We start from the raw sequence: 23,367 nt of genomic DNA, 5'->3' as shown, positions 1-23,367 counted from the left end.
GCAACCACAAGGTATCCTTGAATGGGGACTTTTATCCCACACTCCTAAGAAAATAATGACTACTTACATAATACTCATTTCCTTTCTTGTTTCAAAAATGAGATCCAGATGTATACAACTTTCTGGTTATGATCCATATGGAACTGTTCTTCCTTTCACTAATGATCAAATCCATAGATTATTTGTTACCAGTATAGATTGGCAAATTGCCATTGCTGATTTCATAGGTGGGGTTCATAACCATTTTCCAAAGTCACCTTTGATTGCTATTGCTGCTAAGCACAAATGGATAATTCCTATTATTACTAAAACAATTCCTCTTGCTAATGCCCCCGTTATTTTACTGATGCAAATAAAACTCTCAAAGCCAGTTATACTGGACCCACAACAAAGATTTGGCAATCTATACCCTAGCCTCTGTTCAACAAGCTGAATTAGAGACTATTGCTACCTTATTACAGGATGTTTATACAGCATTAAATATTATATCAGATTCTCAATATGCTGTATGGATAACACAAATTATTGAAACCGTATCTCTAACAAAGACTTCTTCTAAATCATCTATTATTACAATATTACCTCAATTACAAAATATAGTAAGGCTTTGTTCTGCCCCTTTTTACATTACACATATCAGATCTCATTCTAAATTGCCTGGACCATTGGCAAAGGGCAATGATTCCATCGACTCTCTGTTAATTGCTTTTCTTATTCCTTATAAATTTCATCAACTCACACATATAAATACATGTGGCTTGATGAATAACTTTTAATTATCCAGACAAGAAGCCCAAGATATTGTTTCTGCCTGCCCCACATGTACTGTTGCTCACAACGTTTCTACAACTACAGGGGTTAATCCCAGGGACCTTTATCCCAATGATATTTGGCAGACTGATGTTACTCATGTCCCTTCTTTTGGGTGTTTGGGAGCTCTTCATGTTTCTGTGAATACTTATCCAGGCATGATTTATGCTTCTGCTCATTCTGGAGAAACATCTACACATTACATTTTTTGCAAGCCTTTTCTCACATGGGTCTACCAAAACATGTTAAAACTGATAATAGCCTTGCATATGTGAGTCATGGTTTTGCAAAATTTTTATCTGATTGGAATATTTCTCATTCCATAGGTATTCCATATAATTCTCAAGGCCAGGCTATTATTTAATGCACTCATTGTACTCTAAAAAATATGTTATTTAAACAGAAAGGGGGTTAAAAGTATGGCATATTGATGACACCAAAAGAGAAATCAGACCAAGCTTTATTTACTTTAAATTTTTTGGATTTAAGATTGGATCATACAATGCCAGCAGCAACATTGTGTTTTCAGAACACCATTCTTAGTGAAAATTATACTCCTGGTCAAATGATTGCAGATAATACTCTGGTATGGTGGAAACTTGCTATGAACAATTGGTGTAAGGGCCTTAGACTTAAGAAAGGATGAGGTTATGCTCTTGTCATTTCAGATGATGGACAACACCATTGGATACCAGGAAGGCATGTCAAAGTAAGGAAAGAAGAGGACATGGTTCTACATTGATCCTCCTGGAGAGCCGCCAGTGATGGGGATAACAAGATTAACAATCAGCAGTAGCCCTGTAATGGCTCCAAGGACCAACAAAGCCAAACTGCCCACTTGGGGGCAACTGAAGAAATTGACCATTGAAAGGGAATAATTGGTCAAAGAACAAGGAGAGCCTTTGACCTTGGCTACCCTGTTCTTAGCTATGTTATCTGTGGTAACTACCATAGTAGGTGCCAATCGTATTTATTGGGCATATGTGCCCAATCCTTCCCTGTTAAGACCAATTACATGGGAGGATTCTTCTGTTCCAATTTTCATAAATGACTCTTCTTGGTTATCTGGACCTTTTGACCTGAGCCTTCCTTTAAAACCAGAAGAAGAGGACCAACAACTTTCAAATGTTAGTGTTAATTATACTATGGGAACAGATCTTACCCCTATATGCATGGGGGTGGAAACTCATTGTCTTAAGAGAGGATTACAAAGTTGACTATCTATAGTTAAAGAACCTTAAGTGAACAAAATTCATTTTTTCTTATTAGAAGCATTTTCCTTTAATATCACAGGAGAAAATAATACTATTGTATCTGCCCCATCTACCTAACTGTATTATTTCTATAAAATCTGGAATAGAACATTGGGTACAATGGAAATTATGTAAAGCTAATACTGGACATATTATAGCCAACACTTTTGATGTAGAAATTATTGATTGGAGTCCCGAAGGAGATCCTCTGGATAAAAATAATAATTTGGATTTGCCTATATTGTTAAATGATACTTTAGACTCCATGAATAACATTGTTAATAGCTCTATATATTGACATGGAGGGAGTTTCTCCCCTCCCTTACCTCAATTACCTTATATGCCTTTACATTCAGAATTGTGGAAAATATCAGCTGCCTTTCAACCCATAACAGCATGGAAGGGGCAATTTAATTCAACAGTATCTGGTCATTCCTTACATTTTGATAAAAATTCAACCCATTGGATTAAAGCATATGTTCGTTTACCTTTTGTATTTTTGGTAGCACCTACTTTTTATAATGCCTCTTCTGGACTACTTGTCAAAATTGTTCCTTTTACACTTGTATCAATTCTTCTCTCCAATTTCAGAGTGACTATTCTCTGTATATTCTAAAAACCAGATCGGAGTATGGCTTCCTGTACAAATGAATAGACCATGGCAGGACAGCCCTACAGTCTATATTGTAGAAGAAATCCTTAAGAAAGTGTTAAACTGCACTAACCGGTTTACTGAACTGTTAATTGCTGCCGTTTTAGGAATTACTGCTGTAGCTACTACAGCAGCTGTAGCAGGAGTGGCGTTACATCAGAGTGTACAGACTGTGCGCTTTGTGCAAGAGTGGCGTAAAGACTCTGATGTTCTCTGGTCTACCCAAAGGAAAATAGATGGAAAATTAGCTGCACAAATGACTGATTTACAACAGGTTGTTATACTACTAGGTAATCAAGTAAATAGTCTGCAAAAACAGATTTGTCTTAAGAGTGACTGGAATATGACTTCTTTTTGTGTCACTCCTCACAAATATAATGAATCTTCATTTCATTGGGACAAAGTTAAACAACACCTCTTAAGTCAAGGTAATCTATCTCTGGATATAAATAACTTACAACAAGAGATTATGGAAACTTCCTCTCAGAAACTACACCTTTTGCAAGGATCTAATCTGCTGGATGCAGTGGCAGATGGGATTTCTCAATTAAAGTCCATCCCTCACTTGAAAACTATTGGAGGATCAATGGCTGGTTTTATGTTAACTTTTACATGTCTTTTTTTTCTGTTTCTACATAATCTGATGATGAATCACCAAGAAAGTCAACAGACAACAACAGCAATTAGCAACTATCACTTTGGCTTCTATGATCTCCAATAATCACCAAAAATAAGGGTCAAAAAATAAAAAAGGGGGATATATAGGGAATATGCTATGCACAGGTGAAAGCGAAGTCGCTCAGTCATGTCCGACTCTTGCGACCCCATGGAGTGTTGCCTACCAGGCTTCTCCATCCATGGGATTTTCTGGGCAAGAGTACTGGAGTGGGTTGCCATTTCCTTCTCCAGGAGATCTTCCTGACCCAGGGACTGAACCTGGGTCTCCCACAGTGTAGACAGACGCTTTACCGTCTGAGCCACCGGGGAAGTCCTCAGGCTTCGCACAGGCCTGTACTATAATTACCGGGGCCTCTTTGAAAAATAAGAATGGCTTTCTCATCACCCACAGGCAAAGGGCTGGGAGCAGTCAAAAGTATATTGTGGAAGATATCTTGAAAGCAAGATGTTGAAGTACTGATGTGACTGATGGAAAACCATTAGTGACTGTTCCCATAACCAGAGCCTTGAGGGAGTTGCTGAGAAAGGGCATCACTAGCTGAAGGGCTAAACAAAGTCATGAAAGGCCTGAAGGTTTGACATTGAGGACTGTGCATTGTATATCTTTATCCCTGATCTGGAATTGTAAAGAACAGATATCTCCAGAGCAAGGAAGTAGATGTTAACAGTAAAAGGCATGCTAGGATTAGGATCTGGTCTTTTGCTTGTGAATGGCATCAGCCCCCTGATCCCCACCTTATATCTGAATCTTACTTTTCCTTATTCTTCTGTGGCACCACTGGCTCAGGTCGGTTTGTTGTTGTGCTTGTTCCAACACTCTTCTTCCTATCGCTCTTTTAAGAGTTCGGATCACCCCAAAATCCTGGTCTCATCTAAGCCCTTATGAAGTCCTTTACGGGAGACCATTCTTAAGTACAGACCTCCCGGTTGATCCAGAAACCCATTACTTAGTGCAGTATCTTCCAACTTTGGGACTAACTCTTAAAAACATCCGGGGATACCAGGATCAAAATAGCCCCAAGCCAGATCCTAACTTTTCAGAAACTCCTCCCCACCTGAACCTTGGTCATTGGGTATATGTTAAGACCCTTCCACAGGATCGAAAACCACTTGAAGCAGTGTGGACAGGACCACACCAAGTCCTACTGGTCACTCCTGCAGCTGCCAAGATCCAAGGCTTCACCCCCTGGATCCGTGCGTCAAGACTGAAGACAGCTCCTCCTCCAGAAGAAGATCCCCAGACAACAGAAGATTCCACGGACATCTCTTATGATACTGCAAACCTCTGGATGGCCTTCGCTTTCTTTTCAAAAGGAAATCAGGTGGTGACCCCTCCTTGAGTTCTGAGCCTTGAGATATCTTGATCACTCCTTGTTACAAGTGACCCCAATAATCTTACTTCTTAATACTAATGTACACTTTATGACAATTACTAAATCTGCTCTTTCCACAGACCCCTGTACACCAGCTTTCCATCTCCCTTTTTGAATTTGACTTCTACTGGGCACTACTAGAAGATATAAATTCCCAAGAGCCTCAGCTATCCTTACGGCCCTCAAAGTACCAAAAACAGTACATATTACAGTTAGCACGGGACAAGGTCCTTCAAGGAGACTTCCAATACTATTCACCAAACAAGTCTGTCCCCTCTTAAACCTGGAGCCGTGAGACTCTTAGTTTTCCTTCTTGGAAGCCTAGTTAGTATATGGGGGAAAACATCAGGGGAATGGACAACCAATTCTTTAGTAAATATCTCCACTATTATAGCACAAGGGGAGAACCTTAGGGCCTAATGGATATATCACCAACACCTGGAAAGAGGCCTACAGTTTCTCTCCTACCACCCTCTTTCACAAGAGATCCAAGATTACAATCTAGGTTTTTTCATCCGGCCTGTCCCCAGATACTCCCATGTTTACAATTAACTCCTCACCTTAACCTGACAGGAAACAAAAGCCAGGCCCATTGAACTGTACCCAGCAGGGGAACTGTTGTCGCTCAGGGCCCAGTGGAGGCTCATGCAACCACCTCCTGACTAATATACAGGGATTTGGTGCCTCCCAGATTTCACTTCTGACTTTTAACCATCCAAGATGCAAAAATGGTTTAGGCTATGGTAACCTTACACATCAGTGCCCAATATCTGTGACCTCTACACCACTGTCCTCCACCCCTTACAATCAATGTGCTTATGGCGGCGGTGGGGGGGGGGCATGTAGGGTCACCTGGTGCCTAGTATATAGTGCTCCTAAGGCATGTGGTAAAGATCCAAATCCCCATGCCCCTTTTCCCTTTGGTCATCTATCTTACCATTGTAATGATACCCCTGCTTGGGGAAACCAGATAATACACCGGTTTAACTCCTCCCAGGTGAGACAAGTTTGTGTCCCAGCCAGACAGGACTTCATTTGTGGTCTCCCTACTAATCCACTGCCATATGATGGGCACATACAACCCTCATCACCTTACCCAGGTAAAGCAATTGCACTCAAATGTCTTGATAATGCATGGTGTAAAGGACAATGTACCTTGGGGATTATGCAAAACAGCTCTGTAGGAGTGACTATTTACCAAGCCATTCAGCCCAGATCTAAAAGAGCTACAGGACTCATCTTAGCAGGCATTGGAGCTGCCATTGGATTAGCTGCTTCTTGGGGAGGCTTCATCTACCATGAAGCAACTGTAAGTAATTTATCAGACACTTTGTATGACCTCAGCCAAGTCTAGGAAGATCAATGGAAAGACTTTCCCAGTCTTTAAATTCTTTAGCAGAGGTGGTAATGGACAGCAGGAGGGCCTTAGATTATTTTCTAGCTGAACAAGGGGGAGTTTGTGCATTCATCAACAAAACTTGTTGCACATATATTAACAGTAGTAGTCTAGTAGAAGAGAATGTTAAGAAAATATATGAACAAGCTAAATGGTTACATTCCTTTGGAAAAGGGGGCCCCAGATGCAAATACCAAACTATCAAACGGCCTACCTAATATAACATGGTTTTTACCTCTCCTTGGACCTGCCATCACCTTCTACTGTTTGGATCATGCATTATTAACACCTAAGTTCATCTCCCAACAGGTTCAGAAGATCTAATTCCAAATGGCCTTACAAAAAGGATACCAGCCAGTGGATACTCAGACGACATTAGAACAAACTGCCATACTGTTCCATGGGATCCCACCTTCCTCCCTAAGTATACCCTACAGGCAAAGGAAACCCAGAGCCCAATGACACCCCTGTACAGCCTGAAGAAGCCAGAGCAATCATTGCCCTTTTTCCCTTGCGACTGGGTTCCCAAATGCCTGAGAAGGGAAATAGGTAGATAGACATGAGCAGGGTATGAAAAGGGGCCAAAGAATTGGCCCTAAAAATAAAGAGAGGGTGGAATGTGGTGACCCAAGGACAAAAGAGCAGATAAAACCAAGGAAGGTCTTGGTTTTATCAATGCAGGAACGGAAAAACCAGACACTTATTGACCTTTCCTCCCATCCCCAATGATGTAATTATTAATGAATTTCAGGTCCTCCTGACCAGTATAACCTGTCTCCCCTCCTTCCTCATATAGGGAGAAGGTATTTGCCTTACTCTCCCCCCTACTCCTCCAACCAATATACCTTCCTCATCCAAGCAGCAAATGACCCGTAAGACCTGTATCCTACTCCTTACACCCAGCATATCAAAATGAATCAAGAACCCCTGTTCACTGTTGGTGAACAGGAAGCCAGCCTGCTGTGCTGGCAGCCACTCTACCCCCCACCCCCCACTCTCATAAACTATTCTTCTTTCATCCTGCCTCATGTTTGGAAATTCTTTTCCAACCTGCGCCCAGATCACAACAGCCTGTATTCCCCATTATAATGAATGTTTCTCAGGACACAACTTCTTGCCTCTATCTATTTCTTCATCCTGCCACTATCACTCTATTTTATTTTTTAATTGAAGTACAGTTAATTTATAATGTTGTGTTAATTTTTGCTGTATAGCAAAGTGATTCAGCTACATATATGTATGTGTATAAAAGATTATATGCATAATATGATATATGATATGATGTTGATTACAGTTCCTTGTGTTATACAGTAGGACCTTGTTGTTTAGTCACCCCATTTTATGAGTATAGAGTGAATATAGGGTTAAAGCACTGGGTATTGACTGAGTCACTCAGCCACTCAGTCTCTAGGTAATCACTTCCCCTTGGGCAAGCTCTCCCTTGGTCAGCCTTTGGTGCTATTGCCAGGCTCACTGTCATTGTCCTCTAGGTGTCCCAGAAGACTTTAGCTTCACTTCTGCAATTCTGCCAGGGTCCAAGTTTAGTCCAGCTTGCCCACCTTCTCTATACCTTTGCCAGAGAAAACTCTTCTGGGGTCCTCTACTGAGACTAGGGACCACAGGAAAGAACAGATGCTTAACTGGGAATACCCACTGTCTTCTTGTACAAAATAACTTTTCCCAGTTTCTAGAATGATAAAGTGACCTCCCAGCAGCCCTCCCTCCCCCACCATGGAGGGACTTTTCTATAAGCCTCCTTATCCACCAACCATCTCCATAGTTTTATGGAGATCTCCTTTGTTTATATTCTTATCCTTTTACAACCTGTCTTTTCTTAGCAATCTGCCAATGTAGAAGAGGAATGAGTGAATGGAACTTGATTTTCACAAGATTTCTTCCAAACTGAATCTGGAGCCATCACACTTCCATCTGTCTTTGACTCCTCATCCTCCAGCACTACCTCTCTGAATACTCAATTGATGGGCTTCTCTGGCTCCTCACTCTTCCGTTTTTCTCTCCAGGTGATGGCATACCTCCTTCCTCGTGGCACAGCATCTGCTTAGGATCGGCGTCATGGTAAGCTACCTCTATATCCCACCCTTCTGTGTGTTGCTCCATAGAGCAGCCTACCTGGGTGTGACCTAAGATTCCAACACTGTTGTCCCTGATCGGTTGTGAAAGATGGGTCACTTTCAGCCTTGGAATCACTGTTGAAGAGAAAGCAGAGTATGGAGCCTGAACTGGGTAAAATTGGAAATGAATCAATGTCTATCTTCATTAACATAGCCTAATGACCAGGGAGAAGTGATTAGATCAGCAAGAGTTCTCAAAGAACATCCTGTTATTGGCAGAAGAATAGACAAATAAATCACTGGAACAGAATAGAGAGCCCAGAAACTGACCCTCATACAGTCAACTGATCTTCAACAAAGAATCAAAGGTAATAAAACAGCGAAAAGACAGTCTTTTCAACAAATGGTACTGGAAAAACTGGGCAACTGCAAGCCAGAAAAAAAAAAAAAAATCTAGACACAAACCTTACACACTTCACAAAAATTAACTCAAAATTGATCATAGACTTAAATGTAAAATGCAAAACTATAAAACTCCTAGAAGACAAAAAGGAGAAAATTCGAGTATGACAATGACTTTTTAGATACAATGTCAAAAGTATGATTCATGAAGGAAATAATTGATACTTGACTTTATTAAAAAGTAGAATTTCTGTTCTGCAAAAGGTACTGTCAGGAGAACAAGAAAAGCCAGAAACTGGGAGAAAATATTTACAAAAGCATTCTGGATAAAGAGCATCCTGTCCATTCCCCTCACTTCATTGAGGTCCACGATATGGCGAAGCTCTCTCTGAAATCTGACCTCATCTCTCCCTTCCTAATCTAGGACCTCAGAGATAAATAGCCCTCTGTTGTCTAAGACCCTCACTTTGTCATGTATCTTTGCTTCCTGAGAAATAGCATTTCCTTCTCTTATATTTTTCTCTCCTGTCGTGATAATTCTTCAGCACTCTGTTGTTCTGAAAATGAGTGACTGGTGAGCAAAGCCACACTTGTAGTTAACGATCCACACAACTTAGTGTATTTGCATTCCTAAAAGGTTATCAAAGGTAACGATGTTTTAATGCAAAGACATAAGTTTGAAAGTTTTCAGATTGGGCTGTTGATACTGGTATATGGAACTGGCTGAGCCCCTTCAAGTCAGAGCTTCTATAACTCCATCATTCTTTATCCTTTCTTCTCCTTCAGTGGTTGCCTTTCCTTCCAGACTTGCTCCTTCTTTGGGGTCAGTAGTTCCTCAGCTCTTGAGGAACTCGCTGTAACAAGGAAACCATAGAAAGGACTGATAAAGGGATTACAGGGATCCACTGAAAGGGTGGTCATTGTATTAACAGGAAGAGACACAAAACCCAACCCAACAGGAAGAAAAGAAAAAAACATCTTCTGAATCAAGTGGCTGGAATCCAAGCATGTCTAGAGCTGGAGTCATTTATCTGTCCTTCCCAATGCAGGTCCATAAACACCATCCCTCACTGGAAGCAGTGGACTAGACTCTCCTGGTCTTTTTTTTTTTTACTGACTCTATTTTCCTCTCTATACATTTCATATCCATGACTCATTTATTATTTTTTTATGACACTGGTCTCCTTTCATTTTATTTATTTACTTGGGTGTGTCAGGTCTTAGTTGTGGGATGCCTGATCTTTGTTGTGGCATGCTGTATCTTTTGTTGTGGTGTGTGGGTTTTTTCACTGCCGCTCATGGGCTTCTCTCTCTAGCTGTGTGTGGGTTCAGTAGTTGCGGCCCATGGAGTAGTTGTCCTGTGACATGTGGGATCTTAGTTCCCCAACTAGAGATCAAATCCATGTCTGCTGCATTGGAAGATGGATTCTTAACCACTGGACCACCAGGGAAGTCCTCATGACTCATTTATTTCACAACTGAAAGTGCCTACCTCTTATTCTTCCTCACTTATTTCTCTCTGGCAACCCCTTTCCGCTGGCAAACACCTGTTTGTTCTCTGAGTCTACGACTCTATTATGTTTGCTCATGTCTTGTTTTTTATTTTTTAAAAATTTATTTATTTATCTTTGGCTGCACCAAGTCCTTTCTGCTGTGCAAGGGCTTCAGTAGTTGCAGCAAGTGGGAGCTACTCTTTGGTTACGGCATACGGGCTTCTCGTCGCTGTGGCTTCTCTTGTTGCAGAGCATGGACTTTAGAAGCACGCAACAACTTCAGTAGTTGCAGCAAGTGGGAGCTACTCTTTAGTTACGGCACACAGGCTTCTCGTCGCTGTGGCTTCTCTTGTTGCAGAGCATGGGCTTTAAAAGCACGCAACAACTTCAATAGTTGCAGCATGTGGGCTTAGCTGCCACATGGCATGTGGAACCTTTCCAAACCAAGGATTGAACCTTGTGTTCCCTGCATTGGCTGGTGGACTCTTAACCACTAGGCCACCAGGAAAGTCTTGTCTTGTTTTTTAGATTCTACACATATGTGAAATTATACAGTATTTGTCTTCCTCTGACTCATTTTACTTAGCATAATACTCTCAAGGTCTATCCATGGTGTCACAAATGCAAGACTTCTTTTTCTATGACTGAATAATATCCCATAGGTTATATACATCACCAACCTTCTTTATCCATTCATTTATAGATGGACACTAATGTTGCTTTCAAATTTTGGGTTTGTAAATAATGCTGCAGTTAATGGAGGGGTGCATATAACTTTTCCAATTAGTGTTTTCACTTTCTTCAGACAAATACCCAGGAGTGGAACTGCTGGATCATATGATAGCTCTATTTTTAATTTTTTGAGCAATCTCCTCAAATACTGTTTTCCATAATGGCTAACAAATTTACATTCTCACCAAGTGTGCACGAGGATTTCCTCTTCTCCACATTCTTAGCAACACTTATTCTGTGTTATCTTTTGATAATAACCATTCTGATAGATGTGTGGTGATATTTCATTGTGGTTTTGATTTGCATTTCCCTGATGATTAGTGGTAGCTCCTCTGGAGAAATAACTCCAGAAAGAATGAAGGGATGGAGCCAAAGCAAAAACAATACCCAATTGTGGATGTGACTGGTGATAGAAGCAAGGTCTGATGCTGTAAAGAGCAATATTGCATAGGAACCTGGAATGTTAGGTCCATGAATCAAGGCAAATTGGAAGTGGTCAAATAGGAGATGGCAAGAGTGAATGTCAACATTCTAGGAATCAGCAAACTAAAATGGACTGGAATGGGTGAATTTAACTCAGATGACCATTATATCTACTACTGTGGGCAAGAATCCTTTAGAAGAAATGGAGTAGCCATCATAGTCAACAAAAGAGTCTGAAATGCAGTACTTGGATGCAATCTCAAAAACGACAGAATGATCTCAGTTCTTTTCCAAGGCAAACCATTCAATATCATGGTAATCCAAGCCTATGCCCCAACCAGTAACGCTGAAGAAGCTGAAGTTGAATGGTTCTATGAAGACCTACAAGACCTTCTAGAACTAACACCCAAAAAAGATGTCCTTTTCATTATAGGGGGCTGGAATGCAAAAGTAGGAAGACAAGAAACACCTGGAGTAACAGGCAAATTTGGCTTTGGAGCATGGAATGAAGCAGGGCTAAGGCTAATAGAGTTTTGCCAAGAGAATGCACTGGTCATAGCAAACACCCTCTTCCAACAACACAAGAGAAGACTCTACACATGGACATCACCCGATGGTCAACACCAAAATCACATTGATTATATTCTTTGCAGCCAAAGATGGAGAAGCTCTATACAGTCAGCAAAAACAGGACCGGGAGCAGGCTATGGCTCAGATTATGAACTCGTTATTGCCAAATTCAGGCATAAATTGAAGAAAGTAGGGAAAACCACCAGACCATTCAGGTATGACCTAAATCAAACCCCTTATGACTATACAGTGGAAGTGAGAAATAGATTTAAGGACTAGATCTGATAGACAGAATGCCTGATGAACTATGGACGGAGGTTCGTGACACTGTACAGGAAACAGGGATCAAGACCATCCCATAGAAAAGAAATGCAAAAAGGCAAAATGGCTGAGCAGGCCTTACAAATAGCTGTGAAATGAAGAGAAGTGAAAAGCAAAGGAGAAAAGAAAAGATATTCCCATTTGAGTGCAGAGTTCCAAAGAATAGCCAGGAGAGATAAGAAAGAGTTCCTCAGCGATCAATGCAGAGAAATAGAGGAAAACAACAGAATGGGAAAGACTAGAGATCTCTTCAAGAAAATTAGAGATACCAAGGGAACATTTCATGCAAAGATGGGCTCAATAAAGGACAAAAATGGTATGGACCTAACAGAAGCAGAAGATATTAAGAAGAGGTGGCAAGAATACACAGAAGAACTGTACAAAAAACATCTTCATGACCCAGATAATCACAATGGTGTGATCACTCACCTAGAGCCAGACATCCTGGAATGTGAAGTCAAGTGGGCCTTAGAAAGCATCACTACGAACAAAGCTAGTGGATGTGATGGAATTCCAGTTGAGCTATTTCAAATCCTGAAAGATGATGCTGTGAAAGTGCTGCACTCAATATGCAGCAAATTTGGAAAACTCAGCAGTGGCCACAGGACTGGAAAAGGTCAGTTTTCATTCCAATCCCAAAGAAAGGCAATGCCAAAGAATGCTCAAACTACCGCACAATTGCACTCACCTCACACGCTAGTAAAGTAATGCTCAAAATTCTCCAAGCCAGGCTTCAGCAATACGTGAACTGAGAACTTCCAGATGTTCATGCTAGTTTTAGAAAATGCAGAGGAACCAGAGACCAAATTGCCAATATCCGCTGGATCATTGAAAAAGCAAGAGAATTCCAGAAAAACATCTATTTCTGCTTTATTGACTATGCCAACGCCTTCGACTGTGTGGATCACAATAAACTGTGGAAAATTCTGAAAGAGATGGGAATACCAGACCACCTGATCTGCCTCTTGATTAACCTGTATGCAGGTCAGGAAGCAACAGTTAGAACTGGACATGGAACAACAGACTGGTTCCAAATAGGAAAAGGAGTATGTCAAGGCTGTATATTGTCACCCTGCTTATTTAACTTACATGCAGAGTACATCATGAGAAATGCTGGGCTGGAAGAAGCACAAGCTGGAATCAAGATTGCCGGGAGAAATATCAATAACCTCAGATATGCAGATGACACCACCCTTATGGCAGAGAGTGAAGAGGAACTAAAAAGCCTCTTGATGAAAGTGAAAGAAGAGAGTGAAAAAGTTGACTTAAAGCTTAACATTCAGAAAACTAAGATCATGGCATCTGGTCCCATCACCTCATGGCAAATAGATGGGGAAACAGGGGAAACAGTGCCAGACTATTTTTTTGGTCTCCAAAATCACTGCAGATGGTGACTGCAGCCATGAAATTAAAAGACGCTTACTCCTTGGAAGAAAAGTTATGAACAACCTGGATAGCATATTCAAAAGCAGAGACATTACTTTGCCAACAAAGGTCCGTCTGGTCAAGGCTACAATTTTTCCAGTGGTCATGTATGGATGTGAGAGTTGGACTGTGAAGAGAGCTGAGTACCAAAAAATTGATGCTTTTGAACTATGGTGTTGAAGACTCTTGAGAGTCCCTTGGATTGCAAGGAGATCCACCCAGTACATCGTAAAGGAGATCAGTCCTGGGTGTTCACTGGAAGGACTGACACTGAAGCTGAAACTCCAGTACTTTGGCCACCTCGTGCAAAGGGTTGATTCATTGGAAAAGACCCTGATGCTGGGAGGGATTGGGGGAGGAGGAGAAGGGGACGACAGAGGATGAGATGGTTGGATGGCATCACCTACTCGATGGGCATGAGTTTGAGTAAGCTCCGGGAGTTGGTGATGGACAGGGAGGCCTGGCTTGCTTCGGTTCATGGAGTCACAAAGAGTCGGACACGACTGAGCCACTGAACTGAACTGAACTGATGATTTGATGTTGATCATCTTTTCATGTGCCTACTGACCATCTGTAATCTTCTTGGGAAAAATGTCTATTCAGGTCTTCTGCCATTTTAATTGATTTATCTTTTGATTTTGGTTTTTGTTGTGTGGGGATCCTGGGTTGGGAAGATCCTCTGGAGAAGGAAATGGCAACCCACTCCAGTACTCTTGCCTGGAAAATCTCATGGACAAAGGAGCCTATTGGGCTACCACCCATGGGGTCACAAAGAGTCAGACACGACTGACTGACTTCACTTCACTGTATGAGTTATTTACATCTTTTGGATAATAACCCCTTGTCGTTTATATTGTTTGCAAAATCTCCCCCCATTCTGTAGACAGCCATTTCATTTTGGTGATAGTTCCCTTTGCTGTGCAAAAGCTTTTTAGTTTGATGTAGTCCCATTTGTTTTTGTTTTTTCATTTTGTTTTTCTTACCTGAGGAAACATATCCAAAAAAATTATTGTGAAGACCAATGTCAAAGAGCATACTTCTTATGTTTTATTCTAGAATTTTTATGGTTCATGTCTTACAATAATTCTTTAACCCATCTTGTATTTATTTTTATAGATAGTGTGAAAAATAATCCAGTTTGATTCTTTTGCATGTTGATGTCCAGTTTTCTCAACACCATTTATTGAAGAGACTTTTTCCTATAGTATATCCTTGCTTGCTTTGTCATAGATTAATTGACCGTATAAGTATAGGTTCATTTCTGGGCTCTCTATTCTGTTTCATTGATTTATGTGTTTGTTTTTGTGCCAGTACCATACTGTGTTGATGACAATAAATTTGTAGTAAAGTTTGAAATCAGGGAATGTGATACCTCCTGTTTTGTTCTTCTTTCTAGATAGTTTTGGCTATTCAGGATCTTTTGTGTTTCCATTCAAATTTTAGAATTATTTGCTATAGTTTTGTGAAAAATGCCATCAATATATTGACAGGGATTACATTGAAATTATAGATTGTCTTGGGTAATATGAACTATTTAAGAATATTGAATCTTCCAATCCCTAAGAATTGTATATCTTTCCATTGGTTTGTGTAGCCTCCAATTTCTTTCATCTTATATTCTTTTAATAGCAATAATAATGGTAAAGACTAAATTTGTATGCCAGGTTCCATATTAAAGATTGTTAAAAACAACAAATCCAAAATGGAGTCACTTGTGCTAAATGCTACATCATGAAATTGAAATTTTATTGCAGTTTGGGCTCTCCCAGAAATGGAATCTTAAACTGATCAGTCAGTAATTGCCAGTTAGATAAGCACCAGTTAGATAATCTGCCTAGATAGCAGGGATAGACCCCCTATTATCTCCTAAAGGAAAGTAACCCTGACACAGGCAATCTATTTTTTTTTGTTCCCCCTAATATAACTTCCTGTTCCTGCTCTGGCCAGCCTATAAGAGTCTTTCATTTTGTACAACATCTCAGAATTCTTTCCTATCTGCTAGATTACATGCTACCTGATTCATGAATTATTGAGTAAAGCCAATAAGATATTTAAAATATAGTCAGTTGAATTTTATTTATTAACAGCATGATTTATGAATTTTCTCATTTAATCTTTACAACATCCTAAGGTAAGAAGTAATCTGCATTTTACAGATGAGGCAATGGAGCTTAGAAAGGAAGATTAACATATCTAAGATTACACAGTTGGTAAGGGATGAGGCTTTTGATCTGTGTCTGCCTGTCTACAAAGTCCATGCTTTTGATCACTGGGCTTTTCTGATTTTTCAATTATTCATACCTTTCCTATTTCAAGATACATACATTTTAAATGAAACTATCCCTTTTATTTTTAAAATTTTTAAAAATATTTATTGGCCACACCAAGTCTTAGTTGCAGCTCATGGGATCTAATTCCCTGACCAGGGATTGACCTGGGTCCCCTGCATTGGGAGCAGGGAATCTTAGCCACTCTCAGAATTTGAGGAGCCAGTCTGGGGAGATTATCAAGAAAAGTACAGTAAAGAACAAGATTGTTACGTAGATTTAAGTCTGTGCCTTCTCCATTGATAAGAGTTTCTTGTGCTTAGAGTCATCTTCTGTTCCTGGTATACACTGACACTTATAAGTGGAAATTTCCCTTCAGTTCAGTTGAGTCACTCAGTCGTGTCACTCTCTTCTTTCACTTTCATCAGGTGGCTCTTCAGTTCTTCTTCACTTTCTGCCATAAGGGTGGTGTCATCTGCATATCTCAGGTTATTGATATTTCTCCCTTATAGATGTAGATTTCCCTTACAAAGAATAACTTCTCAGTTTTCAGAACTTTCCCAGTGTCTGCTGTTTCTTAAATATAACCAGGTCAAGACAATTCTTATGCCAAAGAAGCATATTTTGGGATGACATACTCTGCTCCCTTTCACAATGAATTACAAACAGGCAGCTGTGCTTTTCCAACTAATGGAGATACTTAAGAGCAATATTGCATTGGAACCTGGAATTTTAGGTCCATGAATCAAGGTAAATTGGAAGTGGTCAAACAGGAGATGGCAAGAGTGAATGTCGACATTTTAGGAATCAGCAAACTAAAATGGACTGGAATGGGTGAATTTAACTCAGATGACCATTATATCTACTACTGTGGGCAAGAATCCTTTAGAAGAAATGGAGTAGCCATCATAGTCAACAAAAGAGTCTGAAATGCAGTACTTGGATGCAATCTCAAAAACGACAGAATGATCTCAGTTCTTTTCCAAGGCAAACCATTCAATATCATGGTAATCCAAGCCTATGCCCCAACCAGTAACGCTGAAGAAGCTGAAGTTGAATGGTTCTATGAAGACCTACAAGACCTTCTAGAACTAACACCCAAAAAAGATGTCCTTTTCATTATAGGGGACTGGAGTGCAAAAGTAGGAAGTCAAGAGATATCTGAGTAACAGGCAAGTTTGGCCTTGGAGTACAGAATGAAGCAGGGCTAAGGCTAATAGAGTTTTGCCAAGAGAATGCACTGGTCATAGCAAACACCCTCTTCCAACAACACAAGAGAAGACTCTACACATGGACATCACCTGATGGTCAATACTGAAATCACATTGATTATATTCTTTGCAGCCAAAGATGGAGAAGCTCTATACAGTCAGCAAAAACAGGACCAGGAGCAGGCTATGGCTCAGATTATGAACTCGTTATTGCCAAATTCAGGCATAAATTGAAGAAAGTAGGGAAAACCACCAGACCATTCAGGTATGACCTAAATCAAATCCCTACGATTATATACAGTTTAGTTCAGTTCAGTTCAGTCACTCAGTCATGTCTGATTCTTTGCGACCTCAGGGACCACAGCACACCCAACCTCCCTGTCCATCACCAACTCCCAGAATTTACCCAAACTCATGTCCATTGAGTCAGTGATGCCATCCAACCATCTCATCCTCTGTCATCCCCTTCTCCTCCTGCCTTCAATCTTTCCCAGCATCAGGGTCTTTTCAAATGAGTCAGCTCTTCACGCAGTGGAAGTGACAAATAGATTCAAGGGATTAGGTCTGATAGAGAGCCTGAAGAACTATGGATGGAGATTTGTGACATTGTACACGAGGCAGTGATCAAGACCATTCCCAAGAAAAAGAAATGCAAAAAGGCAAAATGCTTGTCTGAATAGGCCTTACAAATAGCTGTGAAAAGAAGAGAAGCGAAAGGCAAAGGAGAAAAGGAAAGATATACCCATCTGAATGAAGAGTTCTAAAGAATAGCAAGGAGAGATAAGAAAGCCTTCCTCAGAGCCAAGTTAATGCCTAACAGGGATGTGCCTCCAGGTTGGGGATTATATGGTATTCAACGGTGTACCTGGTTATTAGGAAATTTTTGTGAGGTTGGCACATGACGTACTGTCAGCCTAACCCATTCCTTGACCAACTTATCCTAGTCCAGGAGTCTGAGACAGAGGTGGTAATCACTCTAACAGCTTTTAAATGTGTAGTCTGTGACCACCAATTTTGCTGCTTTGGTTTCTAAGATTCCCATATGTCTTTATAGTGGCAGATGCTCTGATGGCTTTCAAGAGTTTGTCTTGTGCCTACTTAGATTTTGATGTGCTTTTGGTCAAAATAGTCCAAATTTATAGTCTTAATTCCATTTCCCAAGTCCCTCAGCAGTTTGTTCTGTGGGCTCACTGCAAGCTTTCTGAGTTTCCTGATGGCTGCCATCATCTTTCTTTTGCATTGTGTGTATGTGTGTTAGTCAGTCAGTCATGTCTGACTCTTTGCAACCTGATGGACTGTAGCCTGCCAAGACTCTCTGTCTATGGGATTTCTTAGGCAAGAATACTGGAGTGGGTTGCCATTCCCTTTTTCCAGTCTTTTGCATAAGGGGCTCTTATTGTTTTCCTTTGTTTAAATGATCCTCCTTAGTTCAACCCGACTTACTGTTTCTGACTGCCAGAGCATGTTCCTGAGATCTTTTTGTCCTTCCTGTAGATGCTTGCATTGTAGCTGAGATTGGGCATAAACTCAAATGTTGTGGCCTAGTAGGTCTCACCACGAAATATCTGGAGTTGCTCACACCCCAAATGTCCACCTAAAAGGGTTAGAACAAACAAACTTGATCTCCAAATGGCAAATAGGTGGAGCTTGATTTAAGAGAAATTTACCGGAGATGCTGAAGAGCAGTTGAAGAGGCAGCAAAATAAAGTGGCTCAGCAGGAACCTTCCCTTTCATCTCAGAGCCAACCACAGAACCTCAGTAGCTGTGCTTATACTACACTTCACTGACATTACTGATTATACCTCAGAGATAGCGGGTTTGGCTCCAAATCCCTGCAGTAGAGCCAATATTGCAATTGAATGAGTCACACAATTTTTTTGGTTTCCCAGTGCATATGAAAGTTATGTTTACACTATACCATAGTCTATAAAGTATGCAATAGCATCATGTCTATAAAACAATGTACACACCTTAATTTATGACCCTATTGCTAAAAGTTCCAAAACAGTTTCAATAGGAACATCAAAGATCACTGATCACAGATCACCATAACACATAATAATAATGAAAAGGTTTGAACTATTGTGAGAATTACCAAAATATGACACAGGGACACCAAGTGTGCCAAATGCAGTTGAAAAAAAGAACGGTACTAATAGACTTATTCAGCGAAGGTTGCCACAAGTCTTCAATTTGTGAAAAATGAATTTGCAAAGCTCAATAAAGTTAGCACAATAAAATGAGATATACCCTACCTGTCCAATGACAAAGCTAAAGTGATTTAGTTACAAGATTGATATCCTTTATTCAGGGGAAAGCAAGCCATGGATTGAGGTAGTACAGTTCCTCATAAGCAGAACTCTTCCCAAGGGATTTGGGCAAGGTCAAGTTTTACAGAGCTTTACAAGAGGCCATGTGGAAACAGGGCCTCAGTGGCTAGGAGGTTGGGAGTTTATTTACAAGGCCAGAAGATCCTGACTTTTAGAGTAAGGTAAAGTCACTAAAGCTGAGTTGGAAGACAGTGATTGATGTATGTTAAGTTCCTGGACAGGTGTTTCCTGTAAGTGCAGGCTTACCTAAGCTTGGATTTATGATGTGGGCTGCTCTACTGGGGGTGGCTCCAATTTGTGGGTCACATTATATAAATTAACTTTTAAAGTGTTGATAACAGCTCACTGGAGTCTTGACATTGGTTAAAGAAACTTTTTCACCTAAAAATCAGACAAGGGCTGGAGGTAGATTGGGAGTGGGAGATGGGGTAAAATGGGGCCAGTAGTAAAGCCTTGTCCAACGCAGGGCAGGGGGAGGGGGGTTGCTGAGGCTTCTGAAGACTATAGAGTGTAAGAACAGATTTTACAATATCATTTCCTTGAATATTACAGCTTGTTTCCTGAGAGAGCATTTGGGAGAGAGGCCCCAGCAGAGGGTCCTGAGAGAGATCCCAGAGCATCTCATGTTCTGGGGATGCTGAGGGTGAACAAATGGTGATGAGGATGATGACAGAAAGCAGAAAAGGGAAACTAGCATTGACTGGATACCCACAATGCACCAGGGCCTGTGCTAGCACACAAAGTCTCTTTTAATTTTCAAAAACTGTGACCACCGTGATTCTTAGTCAGCAACAAGGTTGCCCCCAAGAGTAGATTTGTCAATGTCTAGAGACATTTCTATTTTCACAATTAGGGGTTGCCCCTGGCATCTGGTGGGGAGAGGTCAGGGATACTGCTAAACACTCTACAGTGTATGAGACAGGTCCTAACATCGAGAATTATTTGGCCCCAAATGTCAATAACACTGAGGCTGAGAAATTCTGCTTGAAGGATAGACAAGTTAATCCTCATTTATACAGATGAGGAATCTGTAGTTTTGAGAAGCCATCTGTCATTCAAAATTAGACCAATATGGCTCCAAAGTCCTGCTCTTTCACCATGCCACAGTGACGGGAACAGTGATAGGAATGAGGGTGAGAAGAACCAGGGCACGAGTTGCTCCTCGAAAGATATTTGTTGGAGGGATGAGTACAAGAATGAATGACAGGGACTTCCCTTGTGGTCTAGCGGCTAAGACTCCACACTCTCAATGCAGGGGCCCTAGTGTTCCATCCATGGTCAGGGAACTAGATCCCACATGCCACAACTAAGAGTCTGCATGCCACAACTAAAGATCCCACATGCTGCAACTAAGACCCGGGGTGGTCAAATAAATAAATGACTAAATATTTTTTTAAAAAGAATGAAAGACAAGGGGTGATAAAAGACAGGTATGATCATTCTATTGCCACCCTGACACATTTCTCTGTCCTTGTTCCACAATCCAAAATGGAGTCTGGATTATGATAATGAAGGCAATCAAATGATGGGGAAAGGTGGCCTCAAACCTCTCTGCTCAGTCTCAGGAGGAGTCTGATGCCAGTGTCTGCACCTCTAAATGGATCTAGAAGCACGGGGAGTCCCCTGGCACACTCTCGTTCATCGCCTTTTCCAAAGAGACAGAGACAGACAGGGAGTTCTGAGCTGAGTAGGGGTGATCATTCCCCTCTTCCTTCCTGGGGCTGAGCCCAGCTGTGGCCCCAGAGAAGGAGGAGAATTTGTTTCCCAGTTCCTACATTTTCCGTGAATTTGGAGTGGGACTGAGCCAGATTCATTCTGGGAAGCCCTGAATCTTCTGGGAGGGAACTCTCTAGATGAAAGAGGGTGGAAGGGGAGGAGCCAATGATAAAACAACACTTCTTTTCACTTCCTCTTTTGGACTCCAGAATTTGCCCTCTGGGTGGAATCTATCAAGCCTCGAGAGAAGCCAGTGTCTGCCGTGCTGGGCTGTCAGAGCAACCTGCTCGCTCCAGGAGGTGATGGGGATCCCCTCATTCCTAGCCTTCCCTGCTGCCAGGAGGAACCGAGCTCACTGCATGCCGTGGCATCCTTGGGGCCACATGCTACTGTGGACAGCTCTGCTCTTCCTGGGTGAGTCGGGGTCCCAGCAGGGACAGCAGAGCAGGACCATGGGCAGGTGTGCTTTTCTAAGTCAGCTGCTGCCACCTGGGTTGGGGCTGGGCTGGGGCAAGGATGAGGGCTGCAGTGGGCAGCACATCAAGAAAGTCAGGAGGGTGAAGCCAGGCTGATGAAAATCACATTCTGACAACCTTGCTGGCCTTGGGAAATTATGAAATTGGCAAAAGTAGGGTTTTTTTTTTACGTGTTTTGCCCAAAGTCACTGGGCACCAAGGTCCCTGGTAATCTACCACCTACCATGCAGAACCAGCTCTGAGGAAAGTCCAGTGAGCCAAACCTGAAGGACTAACGATGGCCAAGGTGTTTATCTTCCTTAGAAATGTATGTTTCACTGGGACCAAATCTTAGGCCAGAGGGCTGATGATGTCTTAGGCATATAGGAGATGTTGTTGTTCAGTTGCTAAGTCGTGTCCGATTCTTTGTGACCCCATGGACTGCAGCATGCCAGGCTGCCCTGACCTTCACCATTTCCTGGAGTTTGTTCAAACTCATGTCTATTGAGTCAGTGATACCATGGAGATGCGGGGAAGCAATAAAACACATTGTGGTGGGGGGCAGTGGCTGTTCTTTGTGCCCCTGAAACCACTTCAGACAGAAGAAGCCTGTTCTCTTTATGCGAAAGGAGATCCACCTGGGAAAAAGCACAAGAGGATCCCGGTTATCCAGGGAATAGGGACCAGAGAATACATAAGCCAGGCAATTCTAGAATCATCACTTGTGAGACCAGAGACATCACGCATGTCTGTTTTCACTGTGCAGACAAGGAGGTGTATCCTATCACTGATTAAAGAGAAGGAGAGGATCTTAGGCTGTGATTGAGAGCTACTTTCTGGCCATGTTCTCAGCCCTGGGCTAGGGACAATGGACTGATAATGCTGGTGGGAGAGAGAGTCTAGGGAAGGCCAAGTAGAGGAGCCGTATCACCAGGAATATCCCCGCAAATTCAATTTCTGGAGTATGACCATCAAATCCACCTCAGGATGGCCCCAAAGGAAGACATGCAACCAGCCATTTCCCAAGTTACATGCTATGATGGGTAGTAAAATCTGGTCAGTGCTGGGAGCCCTGGCCCTTGGTGCTGGGTGATTCTGGGACAAGAGGTAGAGATGAGGAAGGCAGAGTATTCCCCCATGAGCAAGGTGAAATGGAATGAAGTAGACTAGTATGAAAAAGGAGCACACTGAACTTCCTCACTTTTTCACACGAAGGAGCTCAGGCCTGGAGAGGCGCAGACTTCCCTGCTCCTGCCACGGTGATATCCATGTGAGGCCTAGGCAAGATTCCTGGGAGAGACTTCTGGCGTTTTTGTCCACATGCCTTTTTGGTGTCACCAAGGATTTAGGTCTCCACTGCTCTGTAACTCATCTTTTACAACACATTCTGGTCTAGTCTTGACTGCGCCTGTCTCCTCTTCTCTGAATCCCCGATACACACTGAAGCCAGGGCTTCTTCAACTATAGCTGTGGGTGAGCCACTATACTTCACGAACGCCTTCAGTGCTGCTGCACTGCCTACTTAATAAAGCTCAATCCTACTCTTCCAGGGAGATTTTCCTCTAGAGCCAGGCAGTGTGTACAAGTACTCTCTGCTTTCCAAAGATTCCACAAACTACCTTGTTTACACATGAAATAAATGCTATGTGCAGACTCGGTTCTAGGACCTGGGGATTTATCAGTGAACGGGAGACACAGCCTTTTGTCTCCCTTAAAGTGACGATACAGACTATGAACATATTTAATATTCACTAGTATTTGTTTAGTGAATAAGTGGAAGATGACTT

At 41.7% G+C, this 23,367-nt stretch overlaps 1 protein-coding gene across 8 annotated transcripts in view; it reads left to right on the top strand.

Annotated features, from left to right (window-relative positions):
* The first annotated feature begins 8,158 nt into the window (after positions 1-8,158).
* Positions 8,159-23,367, top strand: part of FCGR2B (Fc fragment of IgG receptor IIb) — a 29,772-nt gene continuing 14,563 nt past the window's right edge. The window contains exons 1-2 of one of the 8 annotated variants that reach the window (XM_043450989.1): positions 8,159-8,238; positions 21,335-21,539. In XM_043450989.1, the coding sequence (XP_043306924.1) occupies positions 8,236-8,238; positions 21,335-21,539 (208 nt within the window). In that variant the 5' untranslated portion in view covers positions 8,159-8,235. The remainder of the gene's footprint in view (positions 8,239-21,334; positions 21,540-23,367) is intronic. The other 7 variants (XM_043451000.1, XR_006266271.1, XR_006266276.1 and 4 more) reach the window with 7 other exon arrangements.

The sequence above is a fragment of the Cervus canadensis genome, chromosome 2 (assembly GCF_019320065.1).
Source record: "Cervus canadensis isolate Bull #8, Minnesota chromosome 2, ASM1932006v1, whole genome shotgun sequence".
Taxonomy (NCBI): domain Eukaryota; kingdom Metazoa; phylum Chordata; class Mammalia; order Artiodactyla; family Cervidae; genus Cervus; species Cervus canadensis.
Note: the sequence above shows the minus strand (reverse complement) of the source record. Positions and strands in the feature narration are given on the sequence as shown.